Source organism: Bos mutus, chromosome 16 (assembly GCF_027580195.1).
Source record: "Bos mutus isolate GX-2022 chromosome 16, NWIPB_WYAK_1.1, whole genome shotgun sequence".
NCBI classification, from domain to species: domain Eukaryota; kingdom Metazoa; phylum Chordata; class Mammalia; order Artiodactyla; family Bovidae; genus Bos; species Bos mutus.
Window position 1 is genome coordinate 6234059 of NC_091632.1, and position 19302 is coordinate 6253360.

General features: G+C 53.5%; 1 protein-coding gene across 1 annotated transcript; it reads right to left on the reverse strand.

Moving 5' to 3' along the window:
• Window positions 1-2977: 2977 nt before the first annotated feature.
• ADIPOR1 (adiponectin receptor 1) lies at window positions 2978-16508 on the reverse strand. Its single transcript, XM_070384652.1, has 8 exons — window positions 16350-16508; window positions 8824-9055; window positions 7685-7801; window positions 6887-7058; window positions 6317-6503; window positions 5298-5485; window positions 4098-4291; window positions 2978-3800 (listed from the first exon to the last, which is right to left on the reverse strand). The coding sequence occupies exons 2-8, from the start codon at window positions 8962-8964 to the stop codon at window positions 3672-3674; spliced, it is 1128 nt and encodes a 375-aa protein (XP_070240753.1). The 5' UTR covers window positions 8965-9055; window positions 16350-16508; the 3' UTR covers window positions 2978-3671.
• Window positions 16509-19302: the final 2794 nt, after the last annotated feature.

The window sequence follows — 19302 nt, forward strand, 5'->3', positions numbered from 1 at the left end:
CTGAGGAAGACACTTTCTGGGGAGATGGGACTCCTTTGTCAGCAGATTTTGGGTCAAGGACTTCTCCAAACACAGGGCGTTGCTGAACCTTTCTTAGATTGCAAGGCAGCAGATGTTCTACAGCTCAGAGAAGGCGATGGCACCCCAGCCCAGTACTCTTGCCTGGAAAATCCCATGGATGGAGGAGCCTGGTAGGCTGCAGTCCATGAGGTCGCTGAGTGTTGGACACGACTGAACAACTTCACTTTCACTTTTCATTTTGATGCACTGGAGAAGGAAATGGCAACCCACTCCAGTGTTCTTGCCTGGAGAATCCCAGGGACGGGGGAGCCTGGTGGGCTGCCATCTATGGGGTCACACAGAGTCGGACACGACTGAAGTGACTTAGCAGCAGCAGCGGCAGATGTTCTACAACTAGAGATTAATTACTCTTCCCTAATTGTTTACTGATTGGAAGAGGGTAGAGTCAGTCTTAGCTTTTATTCTTGGCCTTTCTTTAACCAGAACTCATCACTGTTTCTCTCATCATTTTTCTCCTATAGTGCCCTCAACAAATATTTAGGGAATGAATGAACCATAGCATGCAGTTAGAGAAAGAAGGTAATACCTGCTGCTGGTAGCAGAGTTGGTGAAGGCAAGGCTGGATTGTCAAATCAGGATTTTTAAATGACCCAAGGCTTTGAAGCCTGGGGTTTAAGTCAGATCTGAACCTGGATTCAGATACTCTGATCCTGCCATCTTGTGAAAAAGTCTTGGTCTTTTAGGGCCTTAACTTTTTTTCATCTGTGGAATGGGATACTACTACCTACTATTAAGGGTTAAAAATAAAAACACAAAATGACATATGGAAAGTGCAGAGGATTTCCCTGGTGGCCCAGTGGAGAGGAATCCGCTTGTCAATGCAGAAGACACAGGTTCGATGCCTGCTCCGGGAAGACCCCACAGGCCACAGAGCAGCTGAGCCCCTGCACCACAACTGCTGAGCCTGCGCTCCAGAGCCCGGGGGTCGCAACTGCCGAAGCCTGTGCGCCCAGAGCTTGTACTCTGCAGCTCTGTACTCTTCTGGTTTGGGAGAAGCCCCCAAACCAGCAGCCCATGCGATGAAGAGTAGCCCCCGCTTGCTGCAACAAGAGAAAGCCTGCACATGGCAACAAAGACCCAGCAGAGCCAAACATAAAGTACAAAGAAGATGCTCAGCAGATGTCCCCACTTAGACCCTTTCCCTGGTCCTGTCCACCAGCAATGAGGAAACATACACGGGGCCTCACCAACAGCTGCGGGTCTCTGTTTCCTCAAGTACAACACGGATGGAGCTGGGCCAGATGTGGTCCTTTCTGTACCAGTGGACGCCTCCGGGGGCCAGACAGGCGGCTGCCCTGCTGGGGAGGGCTGAGGGTGAGCCTGAGAGGCAGCCCTCTCTAACGACTCGGCTGCCATCGGGCTGAGGTGGGCTGCTTCCACCGTGCAGCCCACAGCGCAGCCGTGAATGTTTGCAGCCTGCAGGTCAGCAGTTTGAGACTTCTGCACTCAGTTAATTCTGTGCATTTTTGAACAGCACATCAGTGCAGTCACACCAGATGTGGTATCTCTAAGTAGCCCTACTCCCTTCTCCTAATCTTGAGATTCAGCCTCATTGTCTTTACTGTAACTAGCTTTCATTGCTGAACTGTTTCATAAGAATAAGCCAAGATTTATTTTTCCACTCAACAGTTCTGGACATTTGGCTTGTCTGCAGTATGTTGCTACTACATACAGCTACAATGAAACTTTTTAGTACAAGCTAAGTTTCTCAAGGGTAACTTTTTTAAAATGTGAGTTGTGACCCACTGATGAGTTATGAAACAACTTAGTGAGTCAGAACCAGCATTAAAAAAATTTTTTAAGCATCCTCTGTGCTGGAAGCACTGGAGTGGCTTAACCACTGACTGCCAGGGAAGTCTCCCAGCATTTTTAAACAAAGTAACTAGGACAGATACCAGACGCAGCTCACGCTGTAGTGTTGTTTCCTATGTTTGAATGTTGTAACCTGTGTATACTCCACACATCCAAAGTGGTCCTATGGATGGTTCCCCAGCAGCATCTGGTCAGATCCACATCTGTACCAGCGTGCAATCTTAGACTTTTTGGATTTTTTACTTTTTGGCTGCTCTGGGTCTCCTTGCTGGGCAGGGTTTCCTCTCGTTGCGGCGAGCGGGGGCTGCTGCCTAGCTGTGGCACGCAGGCCTCTCGTTGCGGTGGCTTCTCTTGTTGCCGAGCACAGGCTCCAGGGCACACAGGCTTAGTTGCCCAGAGGGATATGGATGTTCCCAGACCAGGGACTGAACCTGTGTCCCCTGCATTGGCAGGTGAACTCTTAACCACTAGACCACCAGGAAAGCCCACCATCTTAAGATTTTTCATTTGTACCAATCTGGTAGGAGTCAGTTTGGTCTTATGTTTCCCTGATTAGCACTGGAGGCAGAGATCTGCTGGCCTCATTAAAAGGATCATTTATTCACTTGGTTGTTCAAACTTGACTGCTGAAGTGAATCCAACTCTGTAACTTGCGAAGACTCCCGTGCGATACCTACACTAGCTCACGAGGACCACTGCAGGCCTTCGAATCCAGTGGACAGAATGCGGTCAGGCTGAGGACAGTGTATGCAAAGGCACGGAGGTGTGGAGTGACCTCCCGGTGAGACAGCCTTAATCACGGCAGTTTTCAAAGTCTACAGCATCTTGTGGCCTATGTTCACGCAGCCATCTTCTGGTTACGGAAGGCCGCCGCAGCACACTGACCACTCCAGGGCGCGTCTGTGTCCCCAGTAGAGATGGGCAGAGCGGCCTGGAGGAGCAGACCGTCGGTCGGTCAGGCTCACTGGCCCACCCGCGCCAGCCTGCAGCACCTGGGATTCAGACTTGAGCCGCAGCAGAATCTGGACCGACTCTGCTGGCTTCAGTCCTCTGGAGTTGCATGCGAAGAGCGAGACCACACAGCTTTCAGAACGCCAAGTGTCTTCTGTACTTTATTATCATCATCGTCTTTGCATCAGGATACATAGCAATGGTAGCAGGTTTCTTTTTAAAGCTTAGTATTAAATATTAAATATCTTTCCCCACTTTACATTTTACATTACTCTGCCAAGAAAAAATTAAAACTCAAGTTATCTGAAGCCTGGACACACTTCCACGATGGGCCGGGCTGTGTAAAAGTCGGTGGCTTTGTTCTTCCTGCCGTGTGAGCAGGCCCAGGCCCGAGAAAGATGGGACCAGGTTATAATTGTTTTTGAAAAGTGTGCTACAAAAACGGATGGCCTGTTGTAAGCCAGGTTACAAAGTCAGGACAGGGGTGAGGGAGGGACAGTTTCTTCCAGAAACGGAATTTCTGAAGTCCCAGTCCATCGCTTCTCCCCAGAATGGAGCGAGGAGGGCTCAGAGCTCACCGTGAGCTTCCCAGCCCCGTCTCTGGGGGGGCGGCCGGGGGCAGGGTGGCCGCACCTGCCCCGCCCCTTTCTCAGCGAGGGAATGGAGTTTATTGCCCAGGGAGTGTGAAGTGGGCCGAAGCTTGGTCGATACGGAATTCTCTAAGAGGTTTCTTCTAGAAACAGACAACTCAGACTCTTCCTCTCACTTCAGCAAAGAAGTTATTTTAAAAGCACTTGGGAAGTTCCTCCTGCGCCCTTGGGGGTGGCTCAGAGGAGGGAGTCGTCAGTACAGCCCCCTTCCAGGCCATATCGGAACTCCTGAAGGTTGGAGACCCCGTAGAAGTGGACGAAGGCGGCTGCCACCACCAGGACATGGAAGATCTGATGAGACTGGAACTGCAGGGACGAGAGAGAAGCTTTAGGGCGATGGCAAGGAGACCTGGAGGAAGCAAGAGAAGGCACTCGCCTCTTCTAGTTCCTCCGCAAAATTTTCTGCACCATAAAACCGATACGTTTGTTGTAGGAAAAAAAAACGTGTTAAGTCCTGTCAGGGATTCACCCACCCACACGCACCGGTGTGAGCAGGGACACGCGTCACCCCAGACACCACCTGCCCGTCTCTCTCTGCCTCTGACCCTGACCTCCACCTTCAGGCAGTCTCACCACCACAGCCCTGCGAAGAGTCATTCTTACCCATATGTCGAATTTTCCAGGGAAGAAGCGCTCAGGAATGCGTGCAGCATAGAGGCCGGCTCCGGTGATGTACATCACAGCCATGAGGAAGAACCAGCCCATCTGGCCCACCGTGGTGGCCTTGACGAAGCCCTCCGCGATCGTGAAGTGCATGGTAGGCACGACGCCGCTCAAGCCAAGCCCCAGGAACACCCCTGAGCAGACGGATGGAGCGCGTCAGGCACAGGGACAGCCCTGCTGCCCTGCTCTGATACAAGTTACTTTCTGGTGAACAGCATGTGTTTAGGAAATTTTGCACAAGATGGAGAGCCATCATCAGATGCTTCTTCAACGTCCAGAGTGGGAAGGAGGCTGGGTAAATGCTGACACAGCCATTCCCTCCTATGGAGCACCAAGAACAAACACCTTGTGTTCCTTATTATCTGTTAAGCAGCCTAGGCAACCATGTATGTCAGAACTCTGATGGCTGCCTTGGCTACAAAACCGATGGTGAGCCCTCAGGCGGTTTGCCAGCCAGAGACGAGTAGGACGGGCGTCCCATTAAGAGCACAGAAGACGTAAGGAATAGGAGTCTGACCTCCTGAGGAGACAGACCTAGGTGAGAAGTCATAAGAGAAAGAGCAGATGGCGCCCGCTCCACACCAGGCCCCTGCGCACGGCTGCTGGGCGGGGCTCCACTTCACCTCTGCAGACGCCCTGGGTGAGGCACCATTGGCTGGTACTCAATGAATAGTTAACTCTCTTAAATGAGGGTTAAACCACAGCGATGTTAAGTCTCAAGGGACTGGAAACAGTGGTAATTGACGTGTGGCTGCAGTAAAGCTGGAGCCTGGACAAGACACCAGGAAGGGGCTCCTGCTCACAGCGACCCCATTCCTCAACACAGCTCGTGCTCAAGGTGCTTTCTCTACCAAGCCACGCCTTTAATCCCCTTAGGAAAAGAACTCCAGGTGAGCTGGAGACTGCTCGTACATTTCTTAACTTCCTCAAGCCAGATGTAAGAGTAGTCTTTTCTGCATTTTAATTACTGTCCTTTTAACATTTCACTGAAATAGTATGAAACTTGCAGGGAATTGAGCTTTGAAAATTGCTGTTTTTAAAGTTCTAAACACAGATCAGGGTCTGGGTGGGGGCCCAGGGCTGACCCCTGAGGCTTGAGGTCCAGACACCTACAAGGGCACACCCTGCCTTGCGACCCACCTGCTCTTGTCTGCCGGTGCTTGGGCGTGGCAAACCGGTCCCACTGCGCCACGATGATGGCGGAGATGCCCAGGACGCAGACGATGGAGAGGTAGATGAGCCGCGGCTGTGGGGAGCAGTAGAAGGAGTAGTAGAGCCAGGGCACGAAGCTCCCCATGATCAGCAGGGCGATCCCTGAATAGTCCAGCCTGAAAGAGCCACAGAACGGAACGGCCAGTGGGAGGCGAGCTCAACTGGCCTCAGGTTCGACTGGAGCCCCTCACTCCCCACGTGGTCCGGCCTGGGTCCTGACTCAAACCCCCACACGGACAGGCACTCCTGTTTGGGGCACGTTTGAAGGGCATCCCTTTGCCCTGGCTGTCAACAGCCACACCCCCTCACAGACACTCAGTCAGGAGCTCCATCCATCACAATCCAGCCAGGCCCCAACTTCCATGCAGCAAGGACTGAGTATTCCCCAGTTCTGACAGTTCTAAAGCCAAAACCCTTATAATGGGAGTATTACTAAGGGGGTAGTGTTCTCTTTTAGTTGGCTTTTTAATGATAAAAATGTATTACTTGTTACTGGTGTTATTGAGAAAAACAAAACTCAGCAACACTTCCAAAACCAAAAATAACAACAACAGAAACAAGCAAACAGAAGCCCAGGCTCAGGCTGGGGAGGATGGGCGCCTGGGGCTTCTGATAAGCTTTCCTGGCTGGTGGGTGGGTGCGCCCGCAGGGGGCGGCACCCTGACGGGAAGTGGGCGCGGCCGGGCGCTCCGTGTGGGAGAGCACCGCCAGCCTCTGGACGGCGCTGCGCGGGGACAACGTCTACCCACAGCGGGCTCTGTCTGTGGAGGAGGCTGCGTGAGCATTTTCAGGACAGACTTAAGAGAAAAGCTTCCTGACCCTCTCACACCCACGAAACATCAGGGAATCTTGAGGAGGCACTGCCGTCGCCAGGACCCTGCCAGCACCCGGGTCACAGGGCGTGACAACAGCACGTGGTTCTTCCCCACCGCCATCCTGTGACTCACTTGGAGAAGGTCCGGGAGACTTTCTCTGAATGACAGTAGACAGTGTGGAAGAGCCAGGAGAAGCTGAGGCAGAGCACTGCTCCCAGGAAGAACATCCCGAACACCACCTTCTCCTGGAGGGGGGCCATGAAGTACATGTTTGGCCTCAGCATGGTCAGGATTCCCAGGAAAAGAAACAGCACGAAACCTACAGGAGAGAAAGAAGCAAAGTCCGAGGAAAACGGGAACATGTGACGGTTTAAACCAGCCCTGACGCCACAGGCTGAGCTGCGGGGACCCAGAGACCCAGACAAAATAGGGTGTCTGCTGAAATGCTGACGCTTCGTTTAGACGGTGGATCGCTGACGGGGCGCAGCCACCAGCCCCGGGACAGTTCTGACCACAGAGGATGTCCGTTCCGATGTCTTCTCCCGCTTGCACACCAGTGATGAAGGGCCCTGCGAGCTCCCAGGCAGTGTAAAGACACCGCCAGCTCCCTCATAATCGCAACAACGTCTCCTTCCCATGGACAAAGGCCACACAACTCCTGGGCAAGAAGCAGACGAGCCCGATGTCCCCCAGAGCCCTCACCAAGCAGGTGCGTCCAGATGTTGCCGGTCTCCGTGTGGATGCGGAAGATGCTCTTGAAGCAGGCGCGGAAGGAGGGCATGGGCGGCCGGTGGCCGTGCAGCAGGTAGTCGTTGTCCTTCAGCCAGTCCGGGAGCACGTCGTACGGGATGACCCTCCAGCGGCCCTCCCAGACCTGCAACCACACGCGCTCTAAGCGGGGCTGGGAGCCAGCCTCCCCAAGGCCGCTGCGTGCAGGAGAGCATCCACCGGGTTCCGTAGGGTCCCGGGGAGCGGTGGGGGCCAGCCCGGGGCTGCAGACGCCAGGACAGCAGGAGCGAGGCTGCCCCTGGACCCCCGCATAGTGTCTTTGTTCTTGTGTCAGGAAGCTTATCTGGATGTGCTTAGCTGAGCAGGTCAGAATATGGCAGGACCTCCTCTCAGCCTCTTGGGAAATACACATTTATCGCTCCCCCCACACTCTGGTGGCTGTCATCGTCCCTCCTTGAGCAGCTAAGTTCTCACTGTGTTGAGACTGACTTTTCAGAGCAGGAGTTCTTAACGTAGGACGTAAAGACAACGGACAGTGTCCAGAGAGCCGGTGAGCAAGTTTAGTATCAGAACTTGTGACTCTCACCCGTGGAAATCAGATATTTTCATGTTAGTTTTGCAGATATCAGTTTCTACTCGTCACCACTCAGAAATGACAAGTTCTGATAACACAACTCGTCATGAATGTGTATTCAGTGTGTTGATAAAGGTGCGGTGCTCCCGTCTCAGCCCTGGGCGGGTGAGCCTGCTCCCTCCCCACCGGGACAGGACCTTGTACACGAACTCCTCCATCTTCTCCATGGCGTGGTGGGCCTGCAGGGGCAGTGTGAGCACTCGCACCTCTTCCTCCTCCTCCTGCGGCCCTGGGCAGGCCTGCTCCTCCTCGGCCTGCGGGGAAGGGGAGAGTGGCTGCAGCCCTGGAGGGCCTGGGGACACGCATGTCCAGCGCCCGCGAGCCAGGCCACGCCGCCCACTGCCCGGCCTCTCCTGCACACAGGCCTCGGATCTGCTCTCCAGAAGCAGGATGGTGCCTGAGTTTGCGACATCACAAGCGCTGGGGGAGAGTGCGCCGCAGCGCCTGGGGGAGAGGCCGAGGGAGCTGGCGCTCAAGGCGCAGGGTCAGAAGCCCAGGCCTGCACTCAGGCCCTGGCAGCCCACCTCTGTCTCCAAGACAGTGGCCCTTAGCTTCCCCCAATTTCCCAAACACTTCCTGTACAGACCGCTGAACGAGGAGGAATAAGACAGAGGCTCAGAGATCCGCTAAGACACTCAATCTGATCGGTGCCCCGTGCACCCGCCCTGGGGCCCAGTGTCCAACTGCTGCGGGAGAAGCCGGGCCTCAGAGCCGGCTCCATAGAAGCAGCAGCAGGAGGGTCTGAGAGGGCTCACCTCAGGGGAGACCTCCAGAGCCGAGGCAGGGAGGGCAGTTCCTCCACGGGGCGGATTTTCCTCCTGCGATGCTTCCTCTTAGATCTCATGATAGAGGAACCGCCCCCCACCCCCACCAGATTCATCCTCTGTCCGTCTGGGCACAGAGTCCCTGGTCTCCCTCAGAGTGGGGATGCTACTGGAGTTTTGCTCAGGCAAAACGAAAAGCCCACTTGGTTGTATATGAGGCCCTGCCAGGCGCCTCCAGGCACGGGGCCTTCTCTCCCCCTTCCGCCCCTTGGGGACTCTGAAGAATGAGATAAAGCAGCCAGGTGCAGCCTCCACAGCAGCCTGGGGCAGCACCTGCTCCTCCCACGAGCCTTTCAGCTGGCCGAAGAGGCAGGGATTTTCGATGGTATATGGAGCCTGGCCTGATCTGGGCTGACTGCTTCTGGCCTTCCGTCAGGACAGACAGTCCAGGGTGCTGTGGCTCTGGGGAGACCGACAGGTCTCAGGAGAGGCTGACCAGGGAGATGACTTACTTTGGTTGGGCTGGTGACCGCCCGCTTGCCCTTCTCCTCGAGCAGGGGTCCCAGCTCGGCCAGCTCCACTGTGTCAGCCGCCCTGTTGCTAGCGGGAGCCCCGTTGCCCTGGGCCACCGCGGGTCCCTTGTGAGACGACATCAGGATGGTACCTCGGGGCCCTCCGGCTTCAGCCTGGGGAGAGTGGGGTCTCTTGGCCTCAGGGGCCAGAGAGCTCCCTGTGACGGGGACACTGGAAGCAAACACAGACACGGTGTTGACAGTTTATCCTTCTGACGTCTCATTTCTGAGGTCAATACTGAGAAAGAGACAGCCCCTCACTCATACCCTCTCCAGTCCCAGAGGCCAATTAACTGCATCTCTCCTCCTCTGTACCATCAGCCTTTACTGAGGCTTCACTAACCTTAAAGGCTGAAAACCTAGTTGCTTCAAAAGATTTGTGTGTTTTGCACCAAACTGTCACCCCAGAAAAACAGCTACCCACCCCACATCCCTCCCACAAACACAGAGCCTGTTCAATGAGCCCAGTTTATCCCGGTTCCCAGAGCTGGCCCTGGAAAAGCCTGGCTCCGAGACTGAGCAGCAAAAAGAGGAAGCCGACGCCTGGCTGTAATCACCACGGGCCACCCAGGCTTAGAAATGAACCAACTGCCAACTGAGCTCAGCGGGCTTTACCTACAAACACCCTGAAACGTGCGCGCCGCCTACAAAAGTGGGCCGAGGGTGGGCTGGCGGTCTGGGGGTTACCTTCCTGCACGGTTTACTGTTTCTGTTGGAGGATCACCGCCCAGCTCCGTGAGGAGAGCGCACTGTGCTCACAGCCCTGTCTTGCAGCAGCAGTAACTCACCTGGCCGTGGGAGGCTGAAGACACAAGGCAGCCCACCCTTGCCCTGCCACCAAACTGGCTCAGCACGGGCCTGTCTCAGTGACCACAGTTCATAACCTGGGCCCCACTCCAAAGAGCTTTGGAGCTGAGACGGCACACAGACCCTGAAGGAGGCAGTCTTTAATCAGGCCTCAGAAAGATAAGATGAACATTTAAAGGAGGGAAAAGTGCCCCAAGACTTCCGACTCCCCGCTCCCAACAAAGGAATTTACTGCTCACAGCAGCAGCAGCCAGAATAGTAACATTTTCCTGCACTGGTCACCTGAGCCCTGGGAGCCACCAGGCAATGCAAAGACGGCCAGGTGACACCTGCACGGAGTGAGCTGCCCTCGGGGAGGAAGCAGAGCTCGGGGGCCACCGCTTTCATCAGGGCGGTCAGCGCAGCCTCGCTCCCGAGAGGGCGGAGTCTATCTCCAGTGTCCACTGCGCATCCATCTTTGACATGTGTACCTATGCTTTTACCCAAGAGTCATCTCGATTCCTTCTCAGAGATTATGACCGGATCTATGTAGTCAGGTAGGGCAGCCGGCAAATTTCAAAATAGTCATTCCAGGCTCAGCCATCAGCACAGCTGAGAGCTGCAGGCGGCGGAGAGCTAGTTCAGGAGAGCAAATGGCCGTGACTCCGTCCACAGACCCTGCTGTGGTGCCAACATACAGGCAGTGGCTCCTCCACACACGCAGGACTCCGACAGGAAAGATGCCAGCCCACAGCTACAGCCAACGCCTGAGCCCCAGGAGAACAGGAAGCCAGAGGCCCCCAAAACCCTCAAGAGACAGGCGGCCCACGTGAGCAGAAACACTGGGCAATCTCTTTCAATAGGCTGACCACAAAACACATTCCTCAAACTGAAGTACTCCCGAACAACTTTAGGAAGAAACAATTTACACTGCAGTGAAAAGTACAGATAGCTTTGGGAATCCCAGAAAAGTATGAAAAGGGGAATATACTTAGCTAGAATACAGTACTTGAGAGGTGGCCACTAGGGTTAAAAAATAGATATTTTCTTAGGTTCTGGGATGCAGTGCTACACAGATGACTAATTTATACATATCCCTGCTTGTGGTCAGAACCTGTATTTCAGAATAGATGGAAGAATGACGGAGGCAGCATTCCCGCCAGCAAGCATGTGACGCTAGCTAAGGCGTTAGGCGCTTGCGCCTCTGGGCCGCTCTCTGTCCCCCTCCCCAGAGCAGCCAACACACCCCCGGAACACTTAACAAACGCACTTGGTGCCAGCACCCTAAGGCACTTTAAGGTTCTGTGCAAAACCCCACGTCCCATAAGTCGCTGTCCGGAAAGAGCTTGTAATCCGGTGGCATGAGGTCGCCCGCGGCATGCGCAGAACCAGTGATGGCATGACTGCTCCAACAGGACAGCGCAGGGAGAGCCCTGGACGGGGACAGCGCACACCCAGTGCAGGTGAGTGCTGTGGCCTGTCTCGCCAGTGGGAGTGAGAATGATACACATTTTACGTTGGGCAGTCAGGGCCAGAGAGCAGGCGCAGACTCCACCCTGGCACGCTTCCTAAGTTCCTCACTGGGTCTGACGCTCTCACACCCTCAAGTCCAGCGTCCTCCTAGGAGGACCTCAGTCTTGTGGCAATCTTCAAAGGCTTTCCTCGTTCAGTCGAAACCACCTCCTGTCGCTTCTGAGCCCCTCTGGCTCCCACACCCCACCCCCAGCATTATCTCTAGACCCAGAGTCACTAACTCTGACAGGCACCAGTTACAGCTCATCACACAAGACACATCACCACGCCTCAAAGAGCAGACAATGACGCTCAGCGGAGGTCATGTCACCATAGCAGAGTCCACTGTCCAGCGGGGTCTTCTAAGCTAGCAACACAGGGGCAGGAAGGGAGGGAAAGGGGGCAGAGGTCTGGTAAGAAAGAAGAGCAAGTACGGCTGGAACCTGAAAGTCCACTCGGCAGGGTAGGCCTCTCCCAGGCGGCTGGCGGTTGGGACAGGTGAGCCTGTCGGTGTCCGCTGCGCCACGTCAGCACCAGCCGCTGGGGTGTGAGGATGGACTCCGCGAGCACTCAGAGCCAGATGGGCTTCACTTTCCCACGAGCTTTGCTTCTGATTTTTTAATATTTCAAGGGTTTCTTCTTAAACTTTTTTAAAGATGAATTCTGTTTATTTATTTATGGCTGTGCTGGGTGTCTTGCTGCGCGGGCTTTCTCCAGTTGCGACGAGCAGGGGCTGCCCTCTGGTTGCGGGGCGCGGACTCTAGGCTGTGCGGGTTCAGTAGCTGCTGACTGCGGCTGCGGTGCTCCCGGCTCTGGAGCGCAGGCTCAGTAGTTGTGGCGCCCGGGCTTAGCTGCTCCTTGGCGTGAGAGATCTTCTTGAACCCGTGTCTCCTGTGTTGGCAGGTGGATTCTTCACCACTGAGTCACCAGGGTGGCCCTCACAAACTTTCCTATCTTTATATATTTTAGAGGAAACATGTGTCTTCTCAAAATCGCCACACCCAATAAAGCAATTATAACTGGGCCAAACTCCACTGAGTGCATTTTTGATGGGATTTATTTAATTCAAGCTAATAAATCTTTACCACTAAGCTCTCCAGCTGGATAGCCCTGTGACATTAGAGGGTTAGGGCTGTGGAGGCAGGGGCTGCCTGTGCCCCTATAAACAAGACTATCTGGCGCCAAACTTCGGGAAGAACTGATTCTTAGTGGCCAGCCTTTGTTGGTGAGTTTATTTCCCTCATACTTTTGGAGACATTTATTTTGTGCACCAGTTCCCAAGTTTTTCACATTATAGTACACTCCTTCTCAGGAGTCAAAGGCACAGAACTTCTAGAAATTTTTAATCTAGGGTCCCTGGGTCCTTGGAGGTTCCACAAGTTAAGCTCCTTCTTACACCTACCTGGCTCTCACAGTAAAGCAAGACTTGTTCCATCGCGTCTGACTCTCTGCAACCTCATGGACTGTAGCCCTCCAGGCTCCTCTGTCCATGGAATTCTCCAGGCAAGATACTGGAGTGGGTGGCCATTCCCTTCTCCAGGGGATCTTCCTGATCCAGGGATCAAATCCACATCTGCACTGCAGGAGGATTCTTTTTTTTTTCTTTTCAATGATGTATGCAGAGTTTTTTTTGTACAGCACACACATCAAGGACCAGTTTGCTGTTAGATCGCTGCGGATGCAGTCCCAGCAACAGGCAGAAAACCCAATGACCACAGTGCCAGAAGTAAGTGTCCATTCACATTCGGTGAACTTGTCCTCATCAGCAGAAAGACTGAGCCAAGCAACCGTGATTTCTGTGCTGCTGCTGCTGCGTCACTTCAGTCGTGTCTGACTGCGCGACCCACAGACGGCAGCCCACCAGGCTCTGCCAACCCTGGGATTCTCCAGGCTAGAGTACTGGAGTGGGTTGCCATTTCCTTCTCCAAGGAGGATTCTTTACCACTGAGCCACCAGGGAAGCCCAAGACAAGACTAGTCAAAGCACTAAGGACAAAGAACACGGTCACCTTCTCTACTCTGTCAGGGAAGGTGGTTGCACAGCACTGCTGGGGGGAAATGAGTCAAGGCAGAGGCTTCTGTTTGAAAACTACTGAATTGCAACAGTGGAGCCTCAGCTTTCCTATTTAAGTACAAGTGTCACTGACTTAAGAGTCTGCAATGAAAAACCAGAATCTAACTTTCTCTGTAGCTCTTCTCCAGGTAAAGCTATCTCAACAGAAATAGGTCTTTTTTGAATCCCAAACAGACAGGTAAGCTTTCCAAATGCCATAACACAAGGTAAAGTAAACAGGAATGTGAAGGCGCTTCATGCTGCTGCTGCTGCTAAGTCGCTTCAGTCGTGTCCAACTCTGTGCGACCCCATAGACGGCAGCCCACCAGGCTCCCCCGTCCCTGGGATTCTCCAGGCAAGAACACTGGAGTGGGTTGCCATTTCCTTCTCCAGTGCATGAAAGTGAAAAGTGAAGTCGCTCAGTTGTGTCCGACTCTTAGCGACCTCATGGACTGCAGCCTACCAGGCTCCTCCGTCCATGGGATTTTCCAGGCAAGAGTACTGGAGTGGGGTGCCACTGCCTTCTCCGAGGCATTTCATACCAGCCCTTGATTTTAATACCTCGCTTTTAAGTACAGTCAACCATGATATGGTAACTGTATACTGTGAGAGCCCCGATGAAACAGAAGTAAATGAGGTACATGTCTAAAAGCGAATCACTAGGAACCAGTTTGCCTCGAGGGCACTTTCAAGGATCTTTTCAATCTAAGCCAGCTAAAACTTCATACACAGTAACCATGCCCCCAACATTTCTGAGCAGGAAAAGGCAATTAACCTTGAAAATAGAGAAAGGAACACAGTCCAGTGGGCGACATGAGGGACAAATGGACATTAAGGGCAAAACCTAACAACTCTGATGGATACCAGCACCAGAAAACACCCCACCAGTACTGACGAAACTTCTGCATGTAAAGATGACTGCGGTTTTCCCTGGTGGCTCAGGCGGTAAAGAATCCACCTGCAATGCAGGAGACCTGGGTTCAATCCCTGGGTTGGGAAGATCTCCTGGAGAAGGGAAAGGCTACCACTCCAGTATTCTGGCCTGGAGAGTCCCATGGACTGTACAGTCCATAGGGTCGCAAAGAGTCACACACGACTGAGCGACTCTAACTTCACTTAGTTCACCAGTATGATCGCCAGTAGGTGGGGCAGTGTTGCAAGTGTGTCAAACAGTTCCTTTTCGGCTTTACGTGAAAGAAGTCAAGGAAATTTCTGAGGGAAATAAAGAACAGACTTATTGGCCTAGAAAGAAGTGAAAATTTCTTTACCTGTCCACAAATAAGCGTGGCATTGTGGCTACAGAGACAAGGCAAAAAGAGGAGTCTGGCCTCAATTTTAAGAGGCAGCAACAACTTATCTGTTCTTCTAGTACCACTACAAGGCTAAATGCCAGAAAGTGCTGGAGGAATTCACAAGAAAAGCTCAGTTTGAGCTGGAATATCGGGAAAGGTTTTGTGGAAGATTTTAAGAAAGGATTTTGATAGGTAAAGACAGGATCAAAGCATTCCTGAGGGTAGTGCTGTGAACCCAGGGCAGCGAATAATCCACTTTCCACAAGGAAATCTTGGAAAGGCAATGTGAGGCCAGACAAGAAACTGAAAAAAAGTGAAAGTGAAGTCGCTTCAGTTATGTTCAACTCCGTGCAACCCCATAGACAGCAGCCCACCAGGCTCCCCCGTCCCTGGGATTCTCCAGGCAAGAACACTGGAGTGGGTTGCCATTTCCTTCTCCAGGGGATCTTCCTGACCCAGGGATCGAACACAGGTCTCCTGCATTGCAGGCAGATGCTTTAACCTCTGAGCCACCTGGGAAGCCCAAGAAGAAACTGAAGACGGTCTAAAAGCTAAAATCCGCCGTGCACTTTACCCATTAGCAGCGGGAGCCCAGTGGGAGGGTGCGCCCTTGTCTGAGTTCTCCACCTGCACGCAAAGCAGTTGCTTACAATCTCTGTTTATCCCCTGGGCATCGGATAGTTTCTTGGCCCCTGAGAACAGAATGCTTTCAGATTCTACTCAACAATTAGGTACAGTTTCGTGGAGACCTGCCCTAAGATGGCTGCTTACAGGCAACACAACAGTCCTTAAGACTGATGCCCCAAGTACACGGAAGTTACTCCTGGGGTGAAGAAATTCCAGGGCTGCAATCCGTGTGTCAGCGCCCCGCCTGAATCCCAGCACTGCGTGGACACTTCCAAACAGCAGCAGCAGCAGCTGTGCCACAGGAGGTGATGCAAGCCTACCTCTCGGTAAACAGCCGTAAACAGACCCCAGAGCCCCTTCACTTCAGAGAGAACCAGTCAGTCCAGTGCTCGCTTGATTCAAGCGGGAGCCTATACATCCTTCCCCTGCTGTGTCTTCTCCCTCCGTGGGGGAAACGCCAGGTTAACCTAGCAAAGCACTCTGCAGGCCTCCTGTTGCTCCTCTGACACCTGAAGCTCCCTAAATGAAATTCGCCTTGTCCGTTTCCCACTCGCCTGCGTAGCGCCGGAAACCGAGGGGAAACGTATCTTCCATTAAAAACTGAAGGCTTGACCAAAAACCTCAAACATAGGATGGCACCTATGAGAGATTTCTGAGGGAATGAAATTTCCTTTTTCCCCAAAGTACTTTAGATTTCGCTCACATTGCAGCATTTAGGGCCACCTTACACACAGGCCAACCGTCCACCAGCCTCCCCTTCCCCGCCGCCAAGGTGGGGGCACTGTCACGGTCTAGTAACCGCGGGGCTCCTCGGGCTACCGAACGCGGGGGCTCCCAGCCCCTCGGCGCTCGCCACGCGCGGTCCTGGGACCAGGCTCAGCTCCGGCCTGGCGGGCCCGAGCCGGAGCCTGAAGCCCGACGTCTCGCCCTGGCGACTGGGGGGGCACGGCCGCCACCGCGGCTGTTGACAGCGGGGGACGCGACTCGCACGGGAGGGGCCGGGAACGTGGACAGCTGACGCGCTGAGGCCGGAGGAGCGGCTGGCCCCGAGCAGGGGTCCGGGGGCCCTGGGGACGTCCGGGCGGTCCAGCCCTACGGCAGCTGCCTCAGGCCCGCGCCGAGACTCCGGTGGGGAGCCCGCCCTCCGGCCGATCCCCGCCCTCCGGCCTGCTCGCCATCGAGCCCAGGGGAACTTACGGCAGGCGGAGGGCTGTGCTGGGGCCGCGGCGCCGGCGCTACATCCCGCGTCGCTGGAGACGGCCTGCGGCCGAGCGGCCCGGATTTTCTGCGCCCTCCCGGGGCCGGAAGGGGCGCGCAACCGCAGGGCGTCACCTCCGCGAGAGCGTCACGTCCTCTCAGACGCGCGGCTCCCGGCTCTCGCGAAGCCCAATCACAGGCCGGCCCCTTGGTCCCGCCCCCAGACGGCCCCGCCCCTCCACCTGACCCCGCCCTCTACAGCCCGGTGATCTTTGTTGTTGTTCAGCCGCTAAATCGTGTCTCACCCTGCGACCCCATGGACTGCAGCACCCCCAGACTCCTCTGTCCGGCAATCTTTCCGCAGTCCGGACCACAAGCCCGCCCCCTCGGCCCCGCCTTCCCCTTGTGGGCCCCGCCCCTCCTGGCGGCCCCGCCCCTTCGCGGCAAGACGGCGCCTCACGTCCCAATCGCAGGTCCTCTCCCCTCGGCCCCGCCTCCCGAGCACGGGCCCTGCGCCCTCGCTCTGCTCCAATCGTAAACCTTCCCTCGCAAAGCCTAGCTGGAACCACACTCCACAAGTTGCTAACCTGTGCTCCCGTTGAGGAAGGAATTTCTGGGAATTAGACTGAGCCCTGCGAAGCCATGCTGAATTTCCTATCCCGCACCTGTCCTCTAGGCTGGGCACTTCTTAATCCCTCTTCTTCAACCTCATGGCCCCTCCTTCCTTTCTGCAAATATTTACTGAGGGCCCCACGCGTGTGAGGCACGAGGCCAGCAGGTTCCTGGTCAGGAATAGCGGCGCGGCATTGGCTGGACTTTCTTGCGGACTCCCTGCTCTGGCCCGGGCTCCGGCTGAGGCTGGATGGGGACCATAGGGTGCTGCAGCCGCCATCTGGGGGCGTGACACCTCATTTGTCACAAGGCTGGTAAGTGATCAGTCTATTGAAGATACAGAGACAGGGTGGTTTATTATAATCCTGATCCTTTAGGGTCTTTTCCAATGAGAAGAGCCGACTCAATGGACGTGAGTTTGAGCAAGCAGTGGGAGTTGGTGATGGACAGGGAAGCCTGGCGTGCTTCAGTCCATGGGATAGCAAAGAGTTGGACACGACTGAGCGACTGAACTGAACGGATGCTTCAGGGCAGTGGGAATAATTCTCCAGGTGCTGGTTAAAACTGTAGGCTCTGGAATCACATAGACCCAGGCTTCCATCGCTGGCCTTTGACCTTGAGCACATTTTTGAACCCTCCATGATAAGTACCTCGTCTGAAAAATAGGAATAAAACACTGCTGTCTCGTAGGCTCTTTGTCAGGATTGAGATAATTTATGCAGGTTTTTGGCTTGATGCTTGTTAAATCATAAATGCTTCACAAATCTTAGCTATCATATGCTGCCCACTGTATAAAACCCTCAGAAATGGGTGCTGTCCACAGGAGTTTGCTCTCAGCTTGGCATTAAAGGCTCTCACCCGCTCTCAGGCCTCACCTGCCTCCACTTGCCCTCTGGCATTTGGGCCTCAATGAACTTGCCGAGTTCTCCAACATGAACTTCTCTTCTGTCCTTCAGGCTTTTGTACACCCCGATCCTTCTGTTGGATCACCCACCCTGTCATTCTCCTTCAAAAGATCCAAGCAACTTACAATGCCCAGTTCTGGTTTTGGCTTTGGACCAAGACAATCCTAGGCTCATACTCAGGCTCTGCCAGCCGCTGACCAGCTATGTGACTTCCTACATATCCTGAATCCCAGACTCAGGATTATCATAAGGATTCAATTATACCATGATCATGATCAAATCCCTTACAATTATACAGTGGAAGTGACAAATAGATTAAAGTGATTAGATCTGATAGAGTGCCTGAAAAACTATGGACAGAGGTTAGTGACATTGTACAGGAGGCAGTGATCAGGACAATCCCCAAGAAAAAGAAATGCAAAAAGGCAAAATGGTTGTCTGAGGAGGCCTTACAAATAGCTGAGAAAAGGAGAGAAGCGAAAGCAAAGGAGAAAGGAAAGATATGCCCATTTGAATGCACAGTTCCAAAGAATAGGAAGGAGAGATAAAAATGCCTTCCTCAGTGATCAGTGCAAAGAAATAGAGGAAAACAACAGAATGGGAAAGACTAGAGATCTCTTCAAGAAAATTAGAGATACCAAGGGAACATTTCATGCAAAGATGGGCACAATAAAGGACAGAAATGGTATGGACCTAACAGAAGCTGAAGATATTAAGAGGTGGCAAGAATACACAGAAGAACTATACAAAAAAGATCTTCAAGACCCAGATAATCACTATGGTGTGATTACTCACCTAGAGCCAGACATCCTGGAATGTGAAGTCAAGTGGGCCTTAGGAAGCAGCACTACAAAGCTAGTGGAAGTGATGGAATTCCAGTTGAGCTATTTCAAATCCTGAAAGATGATGCCGTGAAAGTTCTATACTCCATATGCCAGCAAATTTGGAAAACTCAGCAGTGGCCACAGGACTGGAAAAGGTCAGTTTTCATTCCAATCCCAAAGAAAGGCAATGCCAAAGAATGATCAAACTACTGCACAGTTGCACTCATCTCACACGCTAGTAAAGTAATGCTCACAATTCTCCAAGCCAGCCTTCATCAGTATGTGAACCGTGAACTTCCAGATGTTCAGGCTGGATTTAGAAAAGGCAGAGGAACCAGAGATCAAATTACCAACATCCGTTGGATCATTGAAAAAGCAAGAGAGTTCCAGAAAAACATCTATTTCTGCTTTATTGACTACGCCAAAGCCTTTGACTGTGTGGATCACAACAAACTGTGGAAAATTCTTCAAGAGATGGGAATACCAGACCACCTGACCTGCCTCCTGAGAAATCTGCATGCATGTCAAGAAGCAACAGTTAGAACTGGACATGGAACAACAGACTGGTTCCAAATAGGAAAAGGAGTATGTCAAGGCTGTGTATTGTCACTC